Below are 19,235 nucleotides of genomic sequence, written 5' to 3' on the forward strand. Positions count from 1 at the left end.
CTTGAAGACCAGAGTATTGTTACTCCTCAGTGTTAATTTGGGCCTGAATATTCTCCTCTGACCTGTGTCTAACATCTGAATCCGTCTCACCTTCCCCAGTGTGAGCCTCTGTGATGCTGAGTACAGGAACACTGTGACAACTGCCGGAAGCACATCGTCTCAGGTACCACGTGGCATTGCCCCGGCAGAGTCCCATGCAGACAGCCTTTTAAGAGGACACCTTGGTAACAGCATTCTCCCCACCTATTAAGATTTATTGTGTATAAGCAAAGGCCAAGAGACAAAAATTTTCAAAAGGAACTAGGCCCAAGGGACCCCCAAAAGTAGTCTCTCGCAAAGGAAATGAAGTGCTTCATCCTTTGCTAAGGAAGTGATGATATTAATAACCTCAGTATTCTCACTGGGAAAGCTTCTGACAATAAAGTTGATTTGAGTTTCTGGAGCAAATCAACCTCCACAGTCACATTTGGTTGACCCTTAGTGTTAGATCTGTAGACTTCTTTCCAACCAGCCTGCAAAGGCTCCCCGTCCAATTGGGTCACAGAATTGTACTACTTCTCTACCCACTGCTCCTACGCATCTGAGCATCACTTCCTGGGAGTGATTTATAACCAATCTAGAAAAGATAAGGCCAAATTGGCTTGAGCAATTTGAAGTGACTCAATCTTTCTCCCTCTTTGGAGATTTTATTAGAGGAATTCCTTTCTCTTCCTTTTCTTTAACCTAATCATCCCGCTCCCTTTGAGACAAGGTCTTATTTTGTTCCCTAGACATAAGGGTAGTGGCATGATCATAGCTCACTGTGGCCTCCAACTCCTGGGCTCTAATGATACTCCTGCCTTACAAGTCTCCTGAGTAGCTAGGATGACCAGTGCATACCATGTCTGCCTACTTTTTCTATTTTTTGTAGAGATAGGGTCTCATTACGTTGCCCAGGCTGGTCTCTAACTCCTGACCTCAAGCAATCCTTCCACCTCAGCCTCCCAAAATGTTAGGATTACAGTAATGAGCCACCATGCCTGGCCTAGCTAACTTAATCTCAAAGCTCTCAACTGTAAGAGCAAATGTGTTGCATCAGAAAGCCAAGAAAGCAAGCCAGTTATCCAACAATCTATTCTAATTTAAGTTCTAAAGAACTGTTAAGAGCATCCCTATCTTCCGCTGTGCCTAGAATAAGGAGACTTACATGTCAATTATCATTTAGAGTTATTAGGGAATTGTGTTTTTATTTACATTTAAAAGAGAAGGGGATGATGAAAAACCTCATGACATAGAAAAGAATAACCCCAATCTCTTCAGGTTTTATAATTTTGGTTTTGCTTCTAAAAACACAGCCATCTCTCATAGAGTGTTATGTGCTTTAGATGCTGACATTTCCCACTTGCTGCTTCTAGATGTGAGAGAAGAAATACCAGCATGTAGCACTGCAGAGGAAGACTGAGGGAAGACTCCACTCCCGGTGACACTGCTCGCAATTCCCAGGAGTCTCCCGCTGAGTGAGCTGAGACGCCTCAGGATACAGTTCTGTGGCAGATGGAGTGTGACAGAAGCCCACTGCCCTGAGCATACAGGTTGGCACTGAGTATTAAAAGGCAGAGGACACGTGGTGAGGGGGGCCAGGCTGAGCCCCTACCCCCCTACCTCCCGTGGCTCCACAGTAAGCAGCGGCACCTTTTGAGGCTGGGCAGAAGAAGTGTGCAGGGCCCAGCCCTCCAGGAGACAAGCAGATGAATTGGGGCAGAGGGACCCATTCCAGTGTAACCAAGAAGGCTGCAGATCATAACAATGGCTGCTGATTTGGCATTAAATATGTGATGTCAAAGTTACAATGGCTGAGAATGGTACCAACATGCTGCAGCTCAGAAAATGGGTAACCAATGTTTATTTGAAGAACAGATGACGCTCAGTGAGTGGCTCAGCCAACAGTTCAGAGGTTCATGGGAAGACCTCTCTGCCTGGCTAGCTTCTCTTGCACAATGTCTCCTGCAAAACACCTGAGGCATTTACATAGCATATTTCTGTGTCCACTCTCTTGCTACTCTGTTGTACCTGGAAGAAAAAAGCAGAGGGGTTGACACCCTCACTTTAATTGGTCACTTCCTTTCAATGTGGAGCAGAGAACCGGACTGAAGTGGAGAATGTTGCTGCTGCTTCTTGTCAAACATCCAGGACTGATAAAGGAGTGAAACAAAGACTTTCCCCGGAGCAGGAGCAGGTCATTTATGGTTGTTAACACCTAGCCTGGGTCCTGTTGATACTCCACAACTATCTTCTGTGGAAGATTTAACAATACAACAAACCCCCTCCCTTTATTTCTCCTGTCCTACAGTATGGATCCAGGGAGGATAGAGAAGATATACAAAGGTCAGTTTGGAGTAGTTACTGTGGGTAGGCTGCCCAGCACATAAACTTCAGAACATGGGCTTGGCCACTTCTCTTGTGCCCTCCTGGACTCCTTGACTGTTTACCACAAGGAGACCATCTGCCTTGTGTGGTTGTGGGGAAGACTGGACAAGTCTGTATGTAAAGTACATGGGGCAGGTGTGGCACCCACTTAGGCCTGTGCGTGTTTATCTTCATTATTGTAACAAAATCTGATGCCATGAGACTGTAAATTAGAGAGATTTGTAGTTAGAATATGCACTGGAAAAAATCACTTTTGGTATGTCTAATATATCTAATAATAAGTAATAAAATTAATAAATTACAATTTAAACTCTAGTCAATTAAAAATCATTTCGGATGGGTGTGATAGCTCACACCTATAATCTTAGCACTTTGGGAGGTAAAGAAGGGAGGATAGCTTGAGGCCAGCTGTTTAAGACCAGCCTGGGAAATGATTATAAGACTCCATCTCTACAAAAAAATTTTAAAAATTAGCTGGATGTGATGGTGTGTACCAATAGTTCTAGCAACTTGAGAGGCTGAGGCAAGTGGATCACTTAAGCCCAGGATTTTAAGGTTGTAGTGATCTATGATCGTACCACCATACTCCAGCATGGAGGACAGAGCGAGATCTTGTCTCAAGATAAAAACAAAAAAATCACTGTTATTCAGGAAACCCCAAGGTAGAAAATAATGAGATCTAAAAAGTCTTAAGAAAAATATAAATTGGTGGCTCGGTGCCCATAGCACAGTGGTTACAGCGCCACCCACATACACCGAGGCTAGCAGGTTCGAACCTGGCCTGGGCCAGCTAAACAACAATAACAAGTGCAACAAAAAATAGCCAGGCAATGTGGGGGGCACCTGTAGTCCCAGCTGCCTGGGAGGCTGAGGCAAGAGAATCACTTAAGCCCGAGGGTTTGAGGTTGCTATGAGCTGTAAGACTCTGTCTCAAAAAAAGAAAAAGAAAAATGTAAACTGGAAAATCCATATTCCATTCGAATCTCTTCAGACAGAAGTAATAAACTAAAAAGACTCACTGACGATGTCTTCTATAAGAGCCAGCAGTACCCTCCCCCAGCACCATACACTGAGATCCGGCACCACTCACTGGGCTGCTGCCACACTAACCCTTTATTAACACACAGTGATGATTCCTTGTGCTTGCTTCACTGACTGCAGATAGCTCCATGTTAGAGCACACATGACTGTGCCTGGTTAAAGGAGTCAGAATTCTATAATTCTGGGCCTAGTAACTAGTGTTTAAGCAGAGACTTGGCAGTGAGAGTCCGTCAGTGAAATAGCAAACACGTTGTGTATGTCTGAGCCTCAATCAGCAAAGTATTTCTTACCTTGACTGGCCTTGGTCTTGGATACCCTAGGTGTATTCAAGCAGATATCCCTTGTTTTGTGCTATAAACCTTAGACTACAATCCAGAATTTTCTTGTTGCCAGATTCTTCTGAGTCCATTCCTGGCTAATCACTGACTCTGCTGGCCTCAAGGGCAGGGCTTGGCAATATTTTAGGGCTAATAGCAGCAGCTGATAAGTTATCCAGGAGGTTAAATTGCTTTTATCTCTTCCTCCCTTGCTACAGTCAAAGAACATGGCAGTGAGAGAGCCAGGAGTCCAAGCCCAGGGCACACCCACTGCACACATCGGCTCAGCAGGAGCAGGAAGATGTCTGTGGGAACTTGTGTAGCCAAGAAGCATAAGCTCAGAGCAAAGGTACCACCTAGAGCTGCCTGATGCAGCCATAGCACAAAGTAACTACAAAGAAGATGCATACTTCTCTCTGTCAGCCTTGTAGATGTGGGCTATCTCTGGTACCAGAGGGTCATCAGGGTTGGGATCACAGAGCAGGGAGCAGATGGACAAGAGGACTGGGAAGAAAAGAAAAGGTGGGTTAGCTATAGCCATGAGATTGTGAGTTGCCCCTCTGAGCCTCTCTGAACTCACATTCTCTATGGACCAAGCAGGGGTCTTCCCTTCAACATGCCAATCTAAATTGTGTGCTTGATGCTCTACTAGCTCTGCCCCATGTGTCAACTGAAAAGTAGCTGTGAGCTTCACAGTGTAGCCCCAGGCAGGCTGCAGCTCCAGCAGGTGTGCTAGGACACCTGCCTCCTCAGTGAGTCTGGATCTCCTTCCCTTCTCCACTGAAGTGCCCTGTCTCAGCCTCCAGCTAGCCACCCTGCTGCTATCTACATCCCATACAACACACCTGCTCTGTTTGGTCCCAGAAGCCCTGTTTCCTGATAAGGAAACAGGAGTTGAGAATAATCAGGTAACCTGTCCAAAGTCACAGACTAAGAATGCTCAGTAAATGGGTAAAAACCAGATGGTGTACCAGGTGGGTGTGACTGCAAGGCAAATGCATTCTCCTGCTCCTGCTGGCCATCACTGTGACAAGGAGAAGGAACTCCATAGAAGGAACTATGGTGCCCAGACAGAAATGTGAATGCCATCCCTGGCTTTGATCTTGATTCACATGACTCCAGATGAACTGGCTCTGGCCAGTTCATCCAAGTCCTGACCACAGTTCCCCACAGTAGAGCTACAAATGGGAGAGGCAGGTTGTCTCTCTCAAGACCCTCAACCTTCCTACTCTTCTGAGTTTGGAAGCTGACAAACGAAGGGCTACAGACTCACCTCCAGGTCACTCAGACCTACCCTCTCGCCCTCCTCAGAACTTGAGTGCCTACTCCCTGCCACTCTACTTCCTCTTCTCTCCCTGACCCTATACCTAAGACCACACTGGCCCTGGCTCTGCTGGCTCAGTATCAAGACCCCAGAACCTGATCAACTGTGATGACTGCCTTCCTCCTTTTACTCCTCCCTGGCCTCAGGCAGTGGGACAGGGCTACACACTCAAGGTTCAAAGCAGAAGGGTGCTATTCTGCAGGATGTTGGACTGTTTACTGGATGCTTGAGCCTGGTGTGCCTACTCTGCCTCCACAGAGATTCGTACCACAGTGTCTGGGCTGGGGGCTCTGTCCCACTAGATCGACCATCACTTCTGCAAGGCCTCTCTAGCCTCCCAAAGCCTTCCCCTGCCAGCTTCGCTGGAGCCTTGTGGCCTCTCCCAACTGCCCAAGGCTCTGCTGCCTGGATTGTCTCATTCTCCACTTCCAGCCTATTTCTTGGGCTTGGGGACTCTATTTCTCTTAGGTTGATTTTTCTTTTCTTTTCTTTTTTTTTTTTTTTTTTTTTTTTTGAGACAAAGTATCAAGATGTCACCCTGGGTAGAGTGCCATGGTGTCATCACAGCTCATAGCAAGCTCCAACTCTTGGGCTCAAGTGATCTTCTTGCCTCAGTTTTCTACTTTTAATAGATACAGGGTCTCACTATTGCTCAGGCTAGTCTCCCAACTCCTGAGCTCAAGCAATCCACCTGCCTTGGCCTCCCAGGGTGCTGGGATTACAGATGTGAGCCACCACGCCTGGCCTTAGGTTGATTTTTTTTTTTGCAGTTTTTGGCCTAGGCCAGGTTTTAACCCACTACCCTCGGTATATGGGGCCGGCACCCTACTCACTGAGCCACAGGCACCGCCCCATCCTTAGGTTAATTTTTCATCACACTGCTCACACTCCACCCAGCACATGGTACTTTCTACATTTGGGCTTCTGATGCACACACAGCCCATGCTTAACCCATCTTAGTTCAGAAGGAATATCTACATTTCTAAAACACAGTTTAGATTGGTTTCTTTAGCCTCACCCAGAAACCTGTGGTCAACACCACTTATTTTGGGTAGGGAGCCCTTGGGAGCAGGACCTATATCTCTTCCTTCCTTCAGAGCTGACTCACAGTCCTCATTGGTACTTGCTGGGTGAATTAACGAGGGAGAAGGTAATGTAATATTTGCATTCCTTATTTTAGATAAAAAGTATAATCAGAATTAGTAATTTCTTCTTGCAGCTATATGAGTCTTGACTACCCCACAGAATTGACTGCTGAGATCCAACAGGGTGCAGAGCACCAGATTCCACTGACTCTGCCTTCTTTCAGTGCGGGACATCTGTGTGGGCACAGCAGTGGGTAGGTCTATGTGACCTAGGAAAATGGCCTGCTCTGAGTCCCCATTTCTACTCATTAGCACTAAGGTCAAAATACACAAAACAAGCTGGGTACGGTGGCTCACACCTGTAATCCTAGCATTCTGAGAGGCCAAAGCCAGAAGGATCACTTGAGCTAAGGAGTTTGAGACCAGCCTGAGCAAGAGTGAGAATGTCTCTAGAAAAAATAGAAAAAAAGTAGCCAGGCATTGTGATGGGCACCTACAGTTCCAGCTACTCAGGAAGCTGAGGCAGGAGGATCTCTTGAACCCAGGAGCGTGAGGTTGCTGTGAGCTAGGCTGACACTACAGCACTCTACCCTGGGCACATGGGCCACGCAGTCAGCATTTCTACCTTTTGACACTGTCAGCGCTGGAGACCACTGAGACCGTAGGATGTCAAGGCAGATGCTGCCATTACTGTTGATATTGGGGTGATAAATTTTGGTCGTGAAAGCAACCTGCAGAGACAAGAGATCTCAAGTCAGACAAATCACAAGGAACCTGGAAAATGAGCTAAGGAAAGCAGAAGGAGCTGCTGCTGTGCTCTACCTGGAGTGTGCTGTGCACATGGGTGAGCTGGATGCCCACCCCCAAACCCTAACAGGATATACAAAAGGGTGATCACTCAGGAGAAGTTCCCAAACCCATTCCCTGCTGGATTCTCATTCTGAACACAGGGGGAGTTTTTTTAATGCTATCCTTCAGAAATATGAACCATCTCCCCCAAAGTAGTGGGCCCTGAAGATTAACAAGAATGGTGGAAAGGACTCGAAGCTCAGAAGTTCTATGCAAAAAACAATGACGCTAATTACTGAGGAAATGAGGAAACAAAGTCTTTACATGAAAAGGGCCTGACAAAATTCACTTTTTGTTCCTTGCTTAATCACTTATCTTGGTCTAGCTGGCTTGGACATGACTTGATATTTTGGTCATCAATGGTCTTGGTTGTGCACGATCATGGATACTTTGTTGACATAAGACATCAGCAGAAAAGCCCGGGCCATGGACCCTCTGGCAGGCCCCAGAAACCTTCCCATTTCTAGATTCCCCTTCTCAGAACTCAGCTATCAAATACACTTGCACATTTCAAATATGCAAGGACACTCACTGTAGCAAAAGATATGAAACCATGTAAATGACATCCAATTGATTATTGGTGAAATTAATGTTATATGTATGCAAAAGAACATTACACAACTTTTTAAAAAGAATGAGGTGAATTTAAAGAGAATGAATGTGCTTGTATGAAACAATTTCCAAATGTATTGCTAATGAGAAAAGCAAGATGTAGCTGCATGGAAAAGTCTGTTCTATTCATGGGAGAAGTAAGCAACCATGCACAGGTACTTAGTACAGGTGTAGATTATGGCTGGAAAGAAAGAAGAAAAAAGTAGGATTCAGTGCCTCAAGGTGAAAGGATGCAAGGGCTACAGAGACAGAGTATGAGGAAGGTCCTATTTTCATTGTGTAGTCGCCACCTTTTAATAGCCACACATTACTTTTTCAAATGACCTCCCTTGGGCATCGGAGCCCTTGCTGTAATCAGGGGCATGGTACCTCTCCCACGGCTATCGTGGGTGTCATGGAGTCAGCTCCTGTGATGTGTAAGGTGAAGCTTTCACTGTTACACCTATACCCACACTGGGCCAGGGCTGGGACAAGGCAAGAGTAATGACTTGCATCCTCCCTTTGCTCTGAGAACCCATCCTTAGGCTGGATGGTAGATGTTCGGTCATCCTTTATATTATTATGTACAATTTCTTGCATGCCTGATATAGTTTAAAATAAAATAGATCTTTTTTTAAAAAAAGAACTTCCTTTAGAATATGAGAAGAGGGCTGTGTGTATAAGCTTGAACATCTATTACCATATGATTTTTCCCAGGAAGGGTCAAACTTCAAAAGGATCTCAGAAGTACGTATCTACCTCAATATCTCCTATAAAGAGCATGCAATCTTCACAGATTCCTCCTATTGTCAGAACAATCTTGCCAAAACACAAATCCAATTAATCTTGTTCTCTGGTGGAAGGAGATTTTAAAAAGACAGAGGCACTGGGCAGTGCCTGTGGCTCAAAGGAGTAGGGCGCCAGCCCCATATGCCGGAGATGGTGGGTTCAAACCCAGCCCTGGCCAAAAAATGCAAAATAAAATAAAATAAAATAAAATAAAAAAAAGACAGAGGCACTTTCTTCTCTTGCAGAGAGACTTTTCGACTCACATCTCTCCTTGTTAAAATAATCCCAACTCACAGAGCTTACCTCTTAGTCTTTTAAAAATCACTACTATTGGGCGGTGCCTGTGGCTCAAAGGAGTAGGGTGGCGACCCCATATACCAGAGGTGGCGGGTTCAAACCCAGCCTCGGCCAAAAACTGCAAAAAAATAAAAATAAAATAACAATAATAATAATAATTTTAAAAAATCACTACTATTGGGCGGCGCCTGTGGCTCAAGGAGTAGGGCACTGGTCCCATATGCCGGAGGTGGCAGGTTCAAACCCAGCCCCAGCCAAAAAAAAAATCACTACTATTTTTGCTTTGTCCTTGGGCAGTCAGGATCCTGAAAATTCCCAACAGACATACAGGACTACAGTATCCGTTTATTGTAAAAAAAGTTCCTCAGCTTCAGGAACGCTAATGAAGGAGATAAGCTGGCCCTACGCAGTCCTAAGATACTGCCACAGAAGGGAGGGTGTGAAGGGAGTACTTTATCAACCAAATCCATGGGACACAAGTTGTATTACAATCTGTGGAGGTAATTTACCTCCACCCTCTTCAGCACACCCCACACTCTCCTGGCAAAAGCGGAAAGGTCCCCAGAACCCTGAACACACTTAACCTAGAATACAATACCCAGGCACTAGGGCCCTCAGGTAGCAATGCCTGAACACAGCCTCGGCTAGTGATCCCAGAAGGGGCTTCTTACACTGATACAGACAAACAATGCAAAGTAGTGGCCAAGAGTCTGACTCAAACAGAGCCATCAAAGCCAAGTCAGGGAGGTAAGACACCATGACATCACAACCCCTCAGCTGTGGGCTTGAGCCCTGATACAGACTCAGGACTTCAGAGTAATTCTTGCTAAAATGCACAACCTTAGTCCAATCCCGAGAAAACATCACACAAACACAAAATGAGGGACATCTGAAAACATAATCGTTCAATACTACTCAAAAGCATCAAGTTTGGTGGGGCCCACTGGTTCATGCCTATAAACCTAGTACTCTGAGAGGCCACGGCAAGAGGACCCCTTGAGCTTGGAAGTTTGAGACCAGTCTAATCAAAGCTAAAAATAAAAAAATTAGCAAGGCATCATGGTGGGAACCTGTAGTCCCAGCTACTTGGGAGGCTGAGGCAGCAGGATCACTTGAGCCCAGGAGTTTGAAGATGCTGTGGAGCTAGGCTGACACCATCGCACTCTAGCCTGGGCAACAAAGGGAGATTCTGTCTCAAAAAAAAAAAAAAAAAAAGCATCAAGGTCACGAAAGACCAGGGGAAACAGAGGCACCATTACAGACTATAATGACCAAGACATGACAATAAATGAGTAAATGAGTGCGGGGTCCTGGAACACAAGGACTTAGAAGTTGAGTTTACCTTGTAGTATTTTCACCAACATTTATTTCCTGGTTTTCCTCAAAGTAGACCCGGTATCACTATATGGTAACATCAGGGAAAGCTGGATGAGCTATAAGAAAACTCTTTATACTGTTTTTGTAACTTTTTACTATGTCTATAATTTGTTCAAAATAAAAAAGTTTTTTGTTTTTTTTTTTTGAGACAGAGCCTCAAGCTGTCGCCCTGGGTAGAGTGCCATGGCTTCACAGCTCATAGCAACCTCCAGCAATCTTGGGCTCAAGCAATTCTCCTGCCTCCACCTCCCAAGCAGCTAGGACTACAGGCACCCGCCACAACGCCTGGCTCCTTTTTTTTGGTTGCAGCTGTCATTGTTGTTTAGTGGGCCCGGGCTCGGTTCGAACCCGCCAGTCAGGTGTATGTGGCTGGCGCCTTAGCCGCTTGAGCCACAGGCGCCGAGCCCAAAATAAAAAAGTTTTTTAAACAAGGCTGCCACATTTAGATTTGAGTCCCACCTGCCATTACAGGCATGTCATTTTTAGGAAATGACACATCCTATCCATGCCTCAGTTTCCTAACAAAACAGAATTGATATTTTTATTTTCTTTTTCTCTTAACAATTTTTTTATTAAATCATAACTGTGTACATTAATAATACATTTGTGGGGTACAATGTAATGATTTTATATACAATTTGGAATGCTTACATCAAACTGGTTAACATAGCCTACACCTCACTTACTTAATTATTGTGTTAAGTTGATATTTTTATTTTCAAATGAGAAGAAAGATAGGGCCAAGTGCAGTGTGTTGACACCTATAATCCCAGCACTTTGAGAGGCCAAGGTGAGAGGATCACTTCAGGCCAGAAGTTCAAGATCAGCCTGGGCAACACAGTGAGAACCCATCTCTACGAAAATAAAAATAGAGTCATGGTGGGGGGGGGTAGGAGCAAGATAGCGGCCGGGTAACAGCTTCCTTGCAACTGGGCAAGGTGAGTCTGGGGAGAGAAGACTCTAGGCATCTCTGGCTGGTGGGATCTGCCCAGAAACATCCCTTTGGGAACACAGGGAGTCAGTGAGAGACTTGTGGACCCCATGACGAGGACAAAAGCAGTGGAGAACTGGCAAGTGGTTGCGAGTGTTCATTTGGTCTAATCCTGCCAGCAGCTGTAAGTACAGCAGCAGTGAGAATGCAAAATGGAAAGGCCTTACCTGTGAACTGCTTGCGTTTTTTTGAACTTGGCACTCAGTTGGACTACTTTCAGAGAACTTGTGGAAGAGTGCAGAGGACTTTAAGTTTAGTCTAGGGCCCCAGACTGAGCTGCCAAGCCAGACAGAGCTAATAGTGTTTGGCTGTGGGCTACCAGGAGCCACTGTGGGAGAAGTGCCCCAGCAAGCTCCGCCCTCAAGGTCGCAGATCAAGGATTGGGTGGGAGTGAATAACCTAGTGACTGAGCAGCCTAAAGGGAGGGACTTAGACGCCTTACAGCCTTAGCCCTCAGGGGCATAGAGTCAGACAGGTTTTGGCACACTGGGGTAAGTGGATAGCCACTTCAGGAGTGATGCCAATGACAAGTGCTTTCCTGGGAAAGCTTCTGCTTAGCCAAGTTTAGCAGTTTAAAGTGCCTTTTAAGCCAGCTGAAGAGAGATTTAGGCTCTCCACTCTGTGGGGTTTGAGAAATCAAGCAGAGGCCTCCAGTCGTCTCAGCATTGTGATTAACATCTCATACCCCAAAAGATCACCTGTTGCCCAGATAATATCAGCAAAATATATATACTGCTTTGTTTTTTTTTTTTGTTTTTATTTTTTTGAGACAGAGCCTCAAGCTATCACCCTGGGTAGAGTGCCGTGGCATTGGAGCTCACAGCAACCTTCAACTCCTGGGCTAAAGTGATTTGCTTGCCTCAGCCTCCCAAATAGCTGGGAATACAGGTGCCCACCACAACGCCCGGCTATTTTTTGGTTGTAGTTGTCATTGTTGTTTGGCAGACCCGGGCTGGATTCGAACTCGCCAGCTCTAGTGTATGTGCCTGGTGCCTTAGCCGCTTTAGCTATAGGCGCCACCTCTTTTTTGTTTTTAATTTTAACATTTTCCCTATAGATTTTTTCTTTTTTATTCTTTATTTCTTCATTTTTCTAGTTTAAATATAATTTTTCATTGTTGCCTTTTTCAACAATTAGAACGTCATTTTTGCTAGTGTTTCTACCCCTATTATTTGGTTTTTCCCTCCAATTTTATCCCATAAAGTTTTCTCTTTGCTTGTTCTGGTTTGAATTATAGCACTTTTGTCTTTCCTCTCTATTTGGTGGAGGTGGGGTACAAAGAACAGTCTAACAAAGAGCTGCTGACCTCAAGGGAACCACCCAACCCGGCACCCCCAGAGGTTGGGGGTTTTTAAGGTTGGGTCAAAGTACCCTACTGTACACCTATATTGCTCCTGTCTCCCTCTTTCTGTGCCTCTCTTCTTTTTGTCAGTATTCCCTTTTACCCACCCCCTCTCCTTTCTCTTTTCCTTTTTTTTTTCTTCTTTCTTTTTTCCCTTCTTGCTCTTCAATCTTCTCATCCTTCTGGTCCTGTACCAAAAGGACTCATCGAAACCCTAGTCCACAGGCACGGCAACTTAAAGAGCAAGAGGAAGTGAAAGGAAAATTAGGGCATAGAAACAGATAAAAGAAATCACTCATGAGGAAGAATCAGCAGAAAAATCCTGGCAACATGAAAAACCAGTCCAGAGCACCCCCCACCCCGGGACCATGAGGTAGCTACTGCAGAGGATTCTACCTATAAAGAAATGTTAGAAATGACAAAAAGGGAATTTAGAATACAGATGATGAAAACAATGAAAGAAATGATGGAAACAATGAAGGAAACTTCTGATAAAGTGGAAAATAATCAAAAGGAAATCCAAAAGCAGAATCAAGTAAGAGATGAACGATATGAAGAATATAGAAAGGATATAGCAGAGCTGAAGGAACTGAAGCAGTCAATTCGGGAACTTAAAGATGCAATAGAAGTATCAACAACAGATTAGACCATGCAGAAAAAAGAATCTCAGAGGTAAAGGACAAAGCTCTTGAGATAACTCAGATAGTTAAAGAGGCAGAAAAGAAGAGAGGGAAAGCAGAGGGGAAACAGTGAACCTTCACTGACAGAATTATGGGACTTTATGAAGCATTCAAACATATGAATTATAGGTATCCCAGAAGGGGAAGAAGAATGTCCCAGGGAAATGGAAGCCATACTAGAGAATATTACAAATGAAAATTTCCCAAATATCAAAAAGATTCTGACACACTCCTTTCAGAGGGCTATCGGACCCCAGGTCACCTCAACTCTAACCGAGCTTCTCCAAGACACATTGTGATGAACCTGTCCAAAGTCAAGACAAAAGAAAAGATTCTGCAAGCTGCCAGGATTAAGCGCCAGTTGACCTAAGGGGCAAATCTATCAGGGTGACTGCAGACTTCTCTAATGAAACTTTTCAAGCAAGAAGACAATGGTCATCTACCTTTAATCTACTTAAACAGAACAATTTCCAGCCTCAAATTCTATATCCTGCTAAGCTTTAAAATTGACAGAGAAATCAAATCATTTACTGATATACAAACATTGAGGAAATTCACCACACCACCACCAGCTCTACAGGAAATACTTCAACCTGTTCTACACACTGACCATCACAATGGATCAACAGTAAAGTAAGAACTTAGAAATTAAAGGACAAAATCTAACTTCCACAATGATGCAAAAGATAAAACTAAGCAATAGACTCTCACAAAATAAAATGAATAGAACACAACCATACTTACCAATTATCTCAATAAATTAATGGCTTGAATTCCTCACTGAAGAGGCATAGATTGGCTGACTGGATTAAAAAACACAAGCCATCTATTTGCTGTCTGCAGGAAACACATCTAGCTTCAAAGCACAAATTAAAACTCTGAGTTGGGAGGTGGGCAGAGGGAGGGGGATTCGTGGGATTACACCTGCGGTGCATCTTACAAGGGTATATGTGAAACTTAGTAAATGTGGAATGTCAATGTCTTAGCACAATAACTAAGAAAAATGCCAGGAAGGCTATGTTAACCAGTGTGATGAAAATGTGTCAAACGGTCTATGAAACTAGTGTATGGTGCCCCATGATCACATTAATGTACACAGCTATGATTCAATAAAATAAAATAAAAAAAAATGTAAATTAAGGCAACAAAATTACAAATTACTGGGGAAAAGTGTAAAAGTCTAGAATGTTTGCATGCAAAAATTTAAGTTACTGATAAATCAGCAGGTTATTTTCTCTGGCCCTATGAGGTTCAAAGACCAGTGTCATTTCCCTACAAAATTTCTTAGATCTGTATGAAAACTGTAACCTTCAAAGTCCTGCCCTAATGCTTCAGAGTTACCCAGTAGATACATACATACATACATTCATTTTGTTTTATTTAGATCTTTATAAAATAGTTGCAGAGATGAATCTCTAATTCTCACTGGGGTGCACCTCCTTACTTTCATGTTGTGAGATGAAACAATTTCTAACCTCTTCTTATTCTGCTTTTCCTATGCACTTTGGTCTTCAAGCAAGGAAACACTCACTCAGTTCTTTCACATGCTCTAATCATTCTAACCTTTAAGACTTTGCTTACATAGGTTCTCCTTCACATATATGCACTTACACACATATGCACAAACACATGTGTCTACATACAGACTCTGTTTTTTCTCTGTTTCCACATCACCCATAAAACCTTAGCCATTACCACACTCCTTGGAAAACTATTAATTCTCTGAATTCGCTGAAACCATGTTTGTATCCTAAGAGCTGTTTAGTATATTCTATCATTACTATTATTATTTCAGACTTTTCTCACCTGATCAGAGGTCGTGACGTCCTCAAGGCTATGGAAACCACCAGTCATCTTAATATTCTTATCATGGCACACAGCATGCCTTAGATATTTGTCTTTTCATTTACCCAGACATTCATACATAAAATATATGGTAACTAGAAACTGTGGTTTAATAACTGCAGTTCATGTAGGAAAGTAATTTCTAACAGACACAAATATTCAGTAATGAAACAGGTATCTTAATTGTTGGAATTGTAAGACCACACACACAGTATTTTGGTGCATTTGGGACTCCTTTTCACTTGACATAAATATAGTTCCTGATGATTTTCAAATGGAATGTAGAGAGTGGCAATCTGACACTCAACTTAAGAAAAATTTGATCATGTTTCTTTACTGTACTTCTGTAGGTCTTGTCTTCCCAGGGACAAATACCCCTCATTTCACAATCATGCCTTATTCATGTCATCTCTTTTTGGCAGCTCCTGCATTTGCAAGCAACTATTTTCAAAAATGAAGCACATTAGGAGTACAATTAGAACCAAAATATCTGATGAGCACCTTGAGAACTCAGTGAGAATTGCACCTACTTCCATCAAACCAGGTATTGATGCACTAGTTTCTCAAATACAATGTTAAATTTCCCAGTACTTTTATGTTGCCTTCTTTCCTTTTATTATAAAAATATAAAAAAACAAACAAAAAAACAAAAAACTCTGAGTTAAGGGTTGGAAGACAATTATTCAGGCAAACTGAATTCAGAAGAAAAGAGAAGTTTCAATCTTATTTTCAGATACATGTGGATTTAAAGCAACTAAAGTCAAAAAAGACAAAGATGGTCACTTTATATTGTTCAAGGAAAAAATACAGCAAGATGTTTCAATTCTCAATATGTATGTACCCAATTTAAGTGCTCCCAGATTCTTGAAACAGATCCTAGTCAGTCTGAGCAATATGATAACCTACAGTACCATAACAACAGGGAACTTTAACACTCCTCTTACACAGTTGGACAGATCCTCTAAACAGAAATTAAACAAAGATATAAGGGACTTAAATGAGACCCTGGAACAACTGTGCTTGATACATGCATATAGAACACTCCATCCCAAAGACAAGGAATACACATTCTTCTCATTGCCCCATGGAACATTCTCCAAAATTGTTCATATCCCAGGACATAAAACAAACCTCAACAGAATCAAAAGAATTGAAATTTTACCTTGTATCTTCTCAGACCTTAAGGCACTAAAGGTGGAACTCAACTCCAACAAAAACGTTCAACCCCACACAAAGGCATGGAACTTAAACAACCTTCTGTTGAATGACGGTTGGATGCAGGAAGAAATAAAAGAGGAAATCATTAACTTCCTGGAGCACAACAACAACGAAGACACAAGCTACCAAAACCTGTGGGATACTGCAAAAGCAGTTTTGAGAGGAAAATTTATCACTTTAGATGCCTACATTTGAAAAACAGAAAGAGCGCATCAACAAACTCATAAGCCATCTTATAGAATTGGAAAAAGAACAATTTAAGCCTAAACCCAGCAGAAGAAAAGAAATATACAAAATAAAATCAGAGATCAATGAAATTGAAAACAAAACATTCACTCAGAAAATCAATGAAATAAGGAGTTAGTTTTTAAAAAAAAAATAAAATAGGGCGGTGCCTGTGGTTCAGTCGGTAGGGCGCCGGCCCCATATACCGAGGGTGGTGGGTTCAAACCCGGCCCGGCCAAACTGCTGGACGTTATGGCAGGCTCCTGTAGTCCCAGCTACTCAGGAGGCTGAGGCAAGAGAATCGCTTAAGCCCAGGAGTTGGAGGTTGCTGTGAGCTGTGTGAGGCCACGGCACTCTACAGAGGGCCATAAAGTGAGACTCTGTCTCTACAAAAAAATAAAATAATAAAAAATAAATAAATAAATAAATAAATAAAATAGATAAACCTTTGGCCAGACTAACTAGAAATAGAAAAGTAAAATCTCTAGTAACCTCAATCAGAGATGATAAAGGGGAAATTACAACTGATGCCACAGAGATACAAGAGATCATCTCTGAATACTACCAGAAACTCTATGCCCAGAAATTTGACAAGGTGAAGGAAATGGATCAATATTTGGAATCACACCCTCTCCCTAGACTTAGCCAGGAAGAAATAGAGCTCCTGAACAGACTAATTTCAAGCACTGAGTTTAAAGAAACAATAAAGAAGCTTCCAACAAAAAAATGCCCTGGTCCGGATGTCTTCACACCAGAATTCTATCAAACCTTCAAGGAAGAGCTTATTCCTGTACTGCAGAAATTATTCCAAAAAATTGAAGAGAAAGGAATCCTCCTCAACATATTCTACAAAGCAAACATCACCCTGATACCAAAACCAGAAAAAGACACAACTAAAAAGGAGAATTTCAGACCAATTTCACTAATAAATATAGGTGCAAAAATTCTCAACAAAATCCTACCCAATAGATTACATCTTATCATCAAAAAAGTCACACGTCACACATCATGATCAAGTAGGCTTCATCCCAGGGATGCAAGGCTGGTTTAACATATGTAAGTCCATACACATTATCCACCATATTAACAGAGGCAAAAATAAAGATCATATGATCCTCTCAATAGATGCAGAAAAAGCATTTGATAAAATCCAGCATCCTTTTTTTTTTTTTTTTAGAGACAGAGTCTCACTTTTATGGCCCTCAGTAGAGTGCCATGGCATCACACAGCTCACAGCAACTCCAACTTCTGGGCTTAAGCAATTCTCTTGCCTCAGCCTCCCGAGTAGCTGGGACTACAGGCGCCTGCCACAACGCCCAGCTATTTTTTGGTTGCAGTTCAGCCGGGGCTGGGTTTGAACCCGCCACCCTCGGTATATGGGGCCGGCACCTTACTGACTGAGCCACAGGCACCACCCACCAGCATCCTTTTCTAATTAGAACACTGAAGAGTACAGGCATAGGTGGCACATTTCTGAAACTGATTGAAGCTATCTATGACAAACTCACAGCTAATATTTTACTGAATGGAGTAAAACTGAAAGCTCAGAACTGGAACCAGACAAGTTTGTCCTCTGTCATCATTACTATTCAACATAGTGCTAGAAGTTCTAGCTAATACGATTAGGTAAGACAAGGAAATAAAGGGCATCCAAATGAGACCCGAGGAGGCCAAACTCTCCCTCTTGGCTGATGATATGATCTTATACTTAGAGAACCCCAAAGACTCCACCACAAGACTCCTGGAAGTCATCAAAAAATACAGTAATGTCTCAGTATATAAAATCAATGTCCACAAGTCAGTGGCCTTTGTATACACCAATAACAGTCAAGATGAGAGGCTAATTAAGGACACAACTCCCTTCACCATAGTCTCAAAGAAAATCAAATACCTAGGAATATACCTAACGAAGGAGGTAAAGGACCTATATAAAGAAAATTATGAAATCCTCAGAAAGGAAATAACAGAGGATATTAAAAAATGGAAGAACACTCCATGCTTATGGCTGGGAAGAATCAACATGGTTAAAATGTCTATACTTCCCAAAGCAATCTACCTATTCAATGCCAACCCTATTAAGATACCAACATCGTACTTTCAAGATTTGGAAAAAATGATTCTGTGTTTTGTATGGAACCAGAAAAAACCCCACATAGCTAAGGCAGTTCTTAGTAATAAAAATAAAGCTGGGGGCATCACCATACCAGATTTTAGGCTATACTACAAAGCCATAGTAGTCAAGACAGCATGGTACTGGCACAAAAATAGAGACATAGACATTTGGAATCGAATAGAAAACTAGGAAATGAAACAAACATCTTACAACCACCTAATCTTTGATAAAACAAAGAAGAACATACCTTGGGGCAAAAAACTCCCTATTCAATAAATGGTGCTAGGAGAACTGGCTATCCAGATGTAAAAGACTGAAATTAGACCCACATCTTTCTCCACTCACAAAAATTGATTCAAGATGGATAAAGGACTTAAATTTAAGGTATGAAACAATAAAAATCCTCAAAGAAAGCATAGGAAAAACACTGGAAGATATTGGCCTGAGGAAAGACTTCATGAAGAAGACTGCCATGGCAATTCCAACAATAATAAAAATAAACAAATGGGACTTCATTAAACTGAAAAGCTTCTGTACAGCTAAGGAGACAACAACCAAAGCAAATAGACAACCCACACAACGGGAAGGGATATTTGCATATTTTGAATCAGACAAAAGCTTGATAACTAGGATCTATAGGGAACTCAAATTAATCCCTATGAAAAAAGCCAACATCCCATATATCAATGGGCAAGAGACATGAATAGAACCTTCTCTAAAGAAGACAGATGAATGTCTAGCAAAC

The 19,235-nt window shown here is 42.6% G+C and overlaps 1 protein-coding gene across 11 annotated transcripts in view; it reads right to left on the minus strand.

Annotated features, from left to right (window-relative positions):
• UBE2D4 (ubiquitin conjugating enzyme E2 D4 (putative)) overlaps positions 1-19,235 on the minus strand; it is a 48,849-nt gene that overhangs the window by 12,054 nt on the left and 17,560 nt on the right. For 8 of the 11 annotated variants that reach the window (XR_008383590.1, XR_008383588.1, XR_008383589.1 and 5 more), the window contains 3 exons: positions 6,799-6,904; positions 4,175-4,268; positions 91-243 (listed from right to left, as the gene is read on the minus strand). Coding sequence is in view for 7 of the 11 variants with exons in the window: in XM_053608434.1 (XP_053464409.1) it covers positions 91-243; positions 4,175-4,268; positions 6,799-6,904 (353 nt within the window). In the remaining 4 variants the exon portion in view is untranslated. The other 3 variants (XM_053608436.1, XM_053608432.1, XM_053608437.1) reach the window with 3 other exon arrangements.

The sequence above is a fragment of the Nycticebus coucang genome, chromosome 11, assembly GCF_027406575.1.
Source record: "Nycticebus coucang isolate mNycCou1 chromosome 11, mNycCou1.pri, whole genome shotgun sequence".
Taxonomy (NCBI): domain Eukaryota; kingdom Metazoa; phylum Chordata; class Mammalia; order Primates; family Lorisidae; genus Nycticebus; species Nycticebus coucang.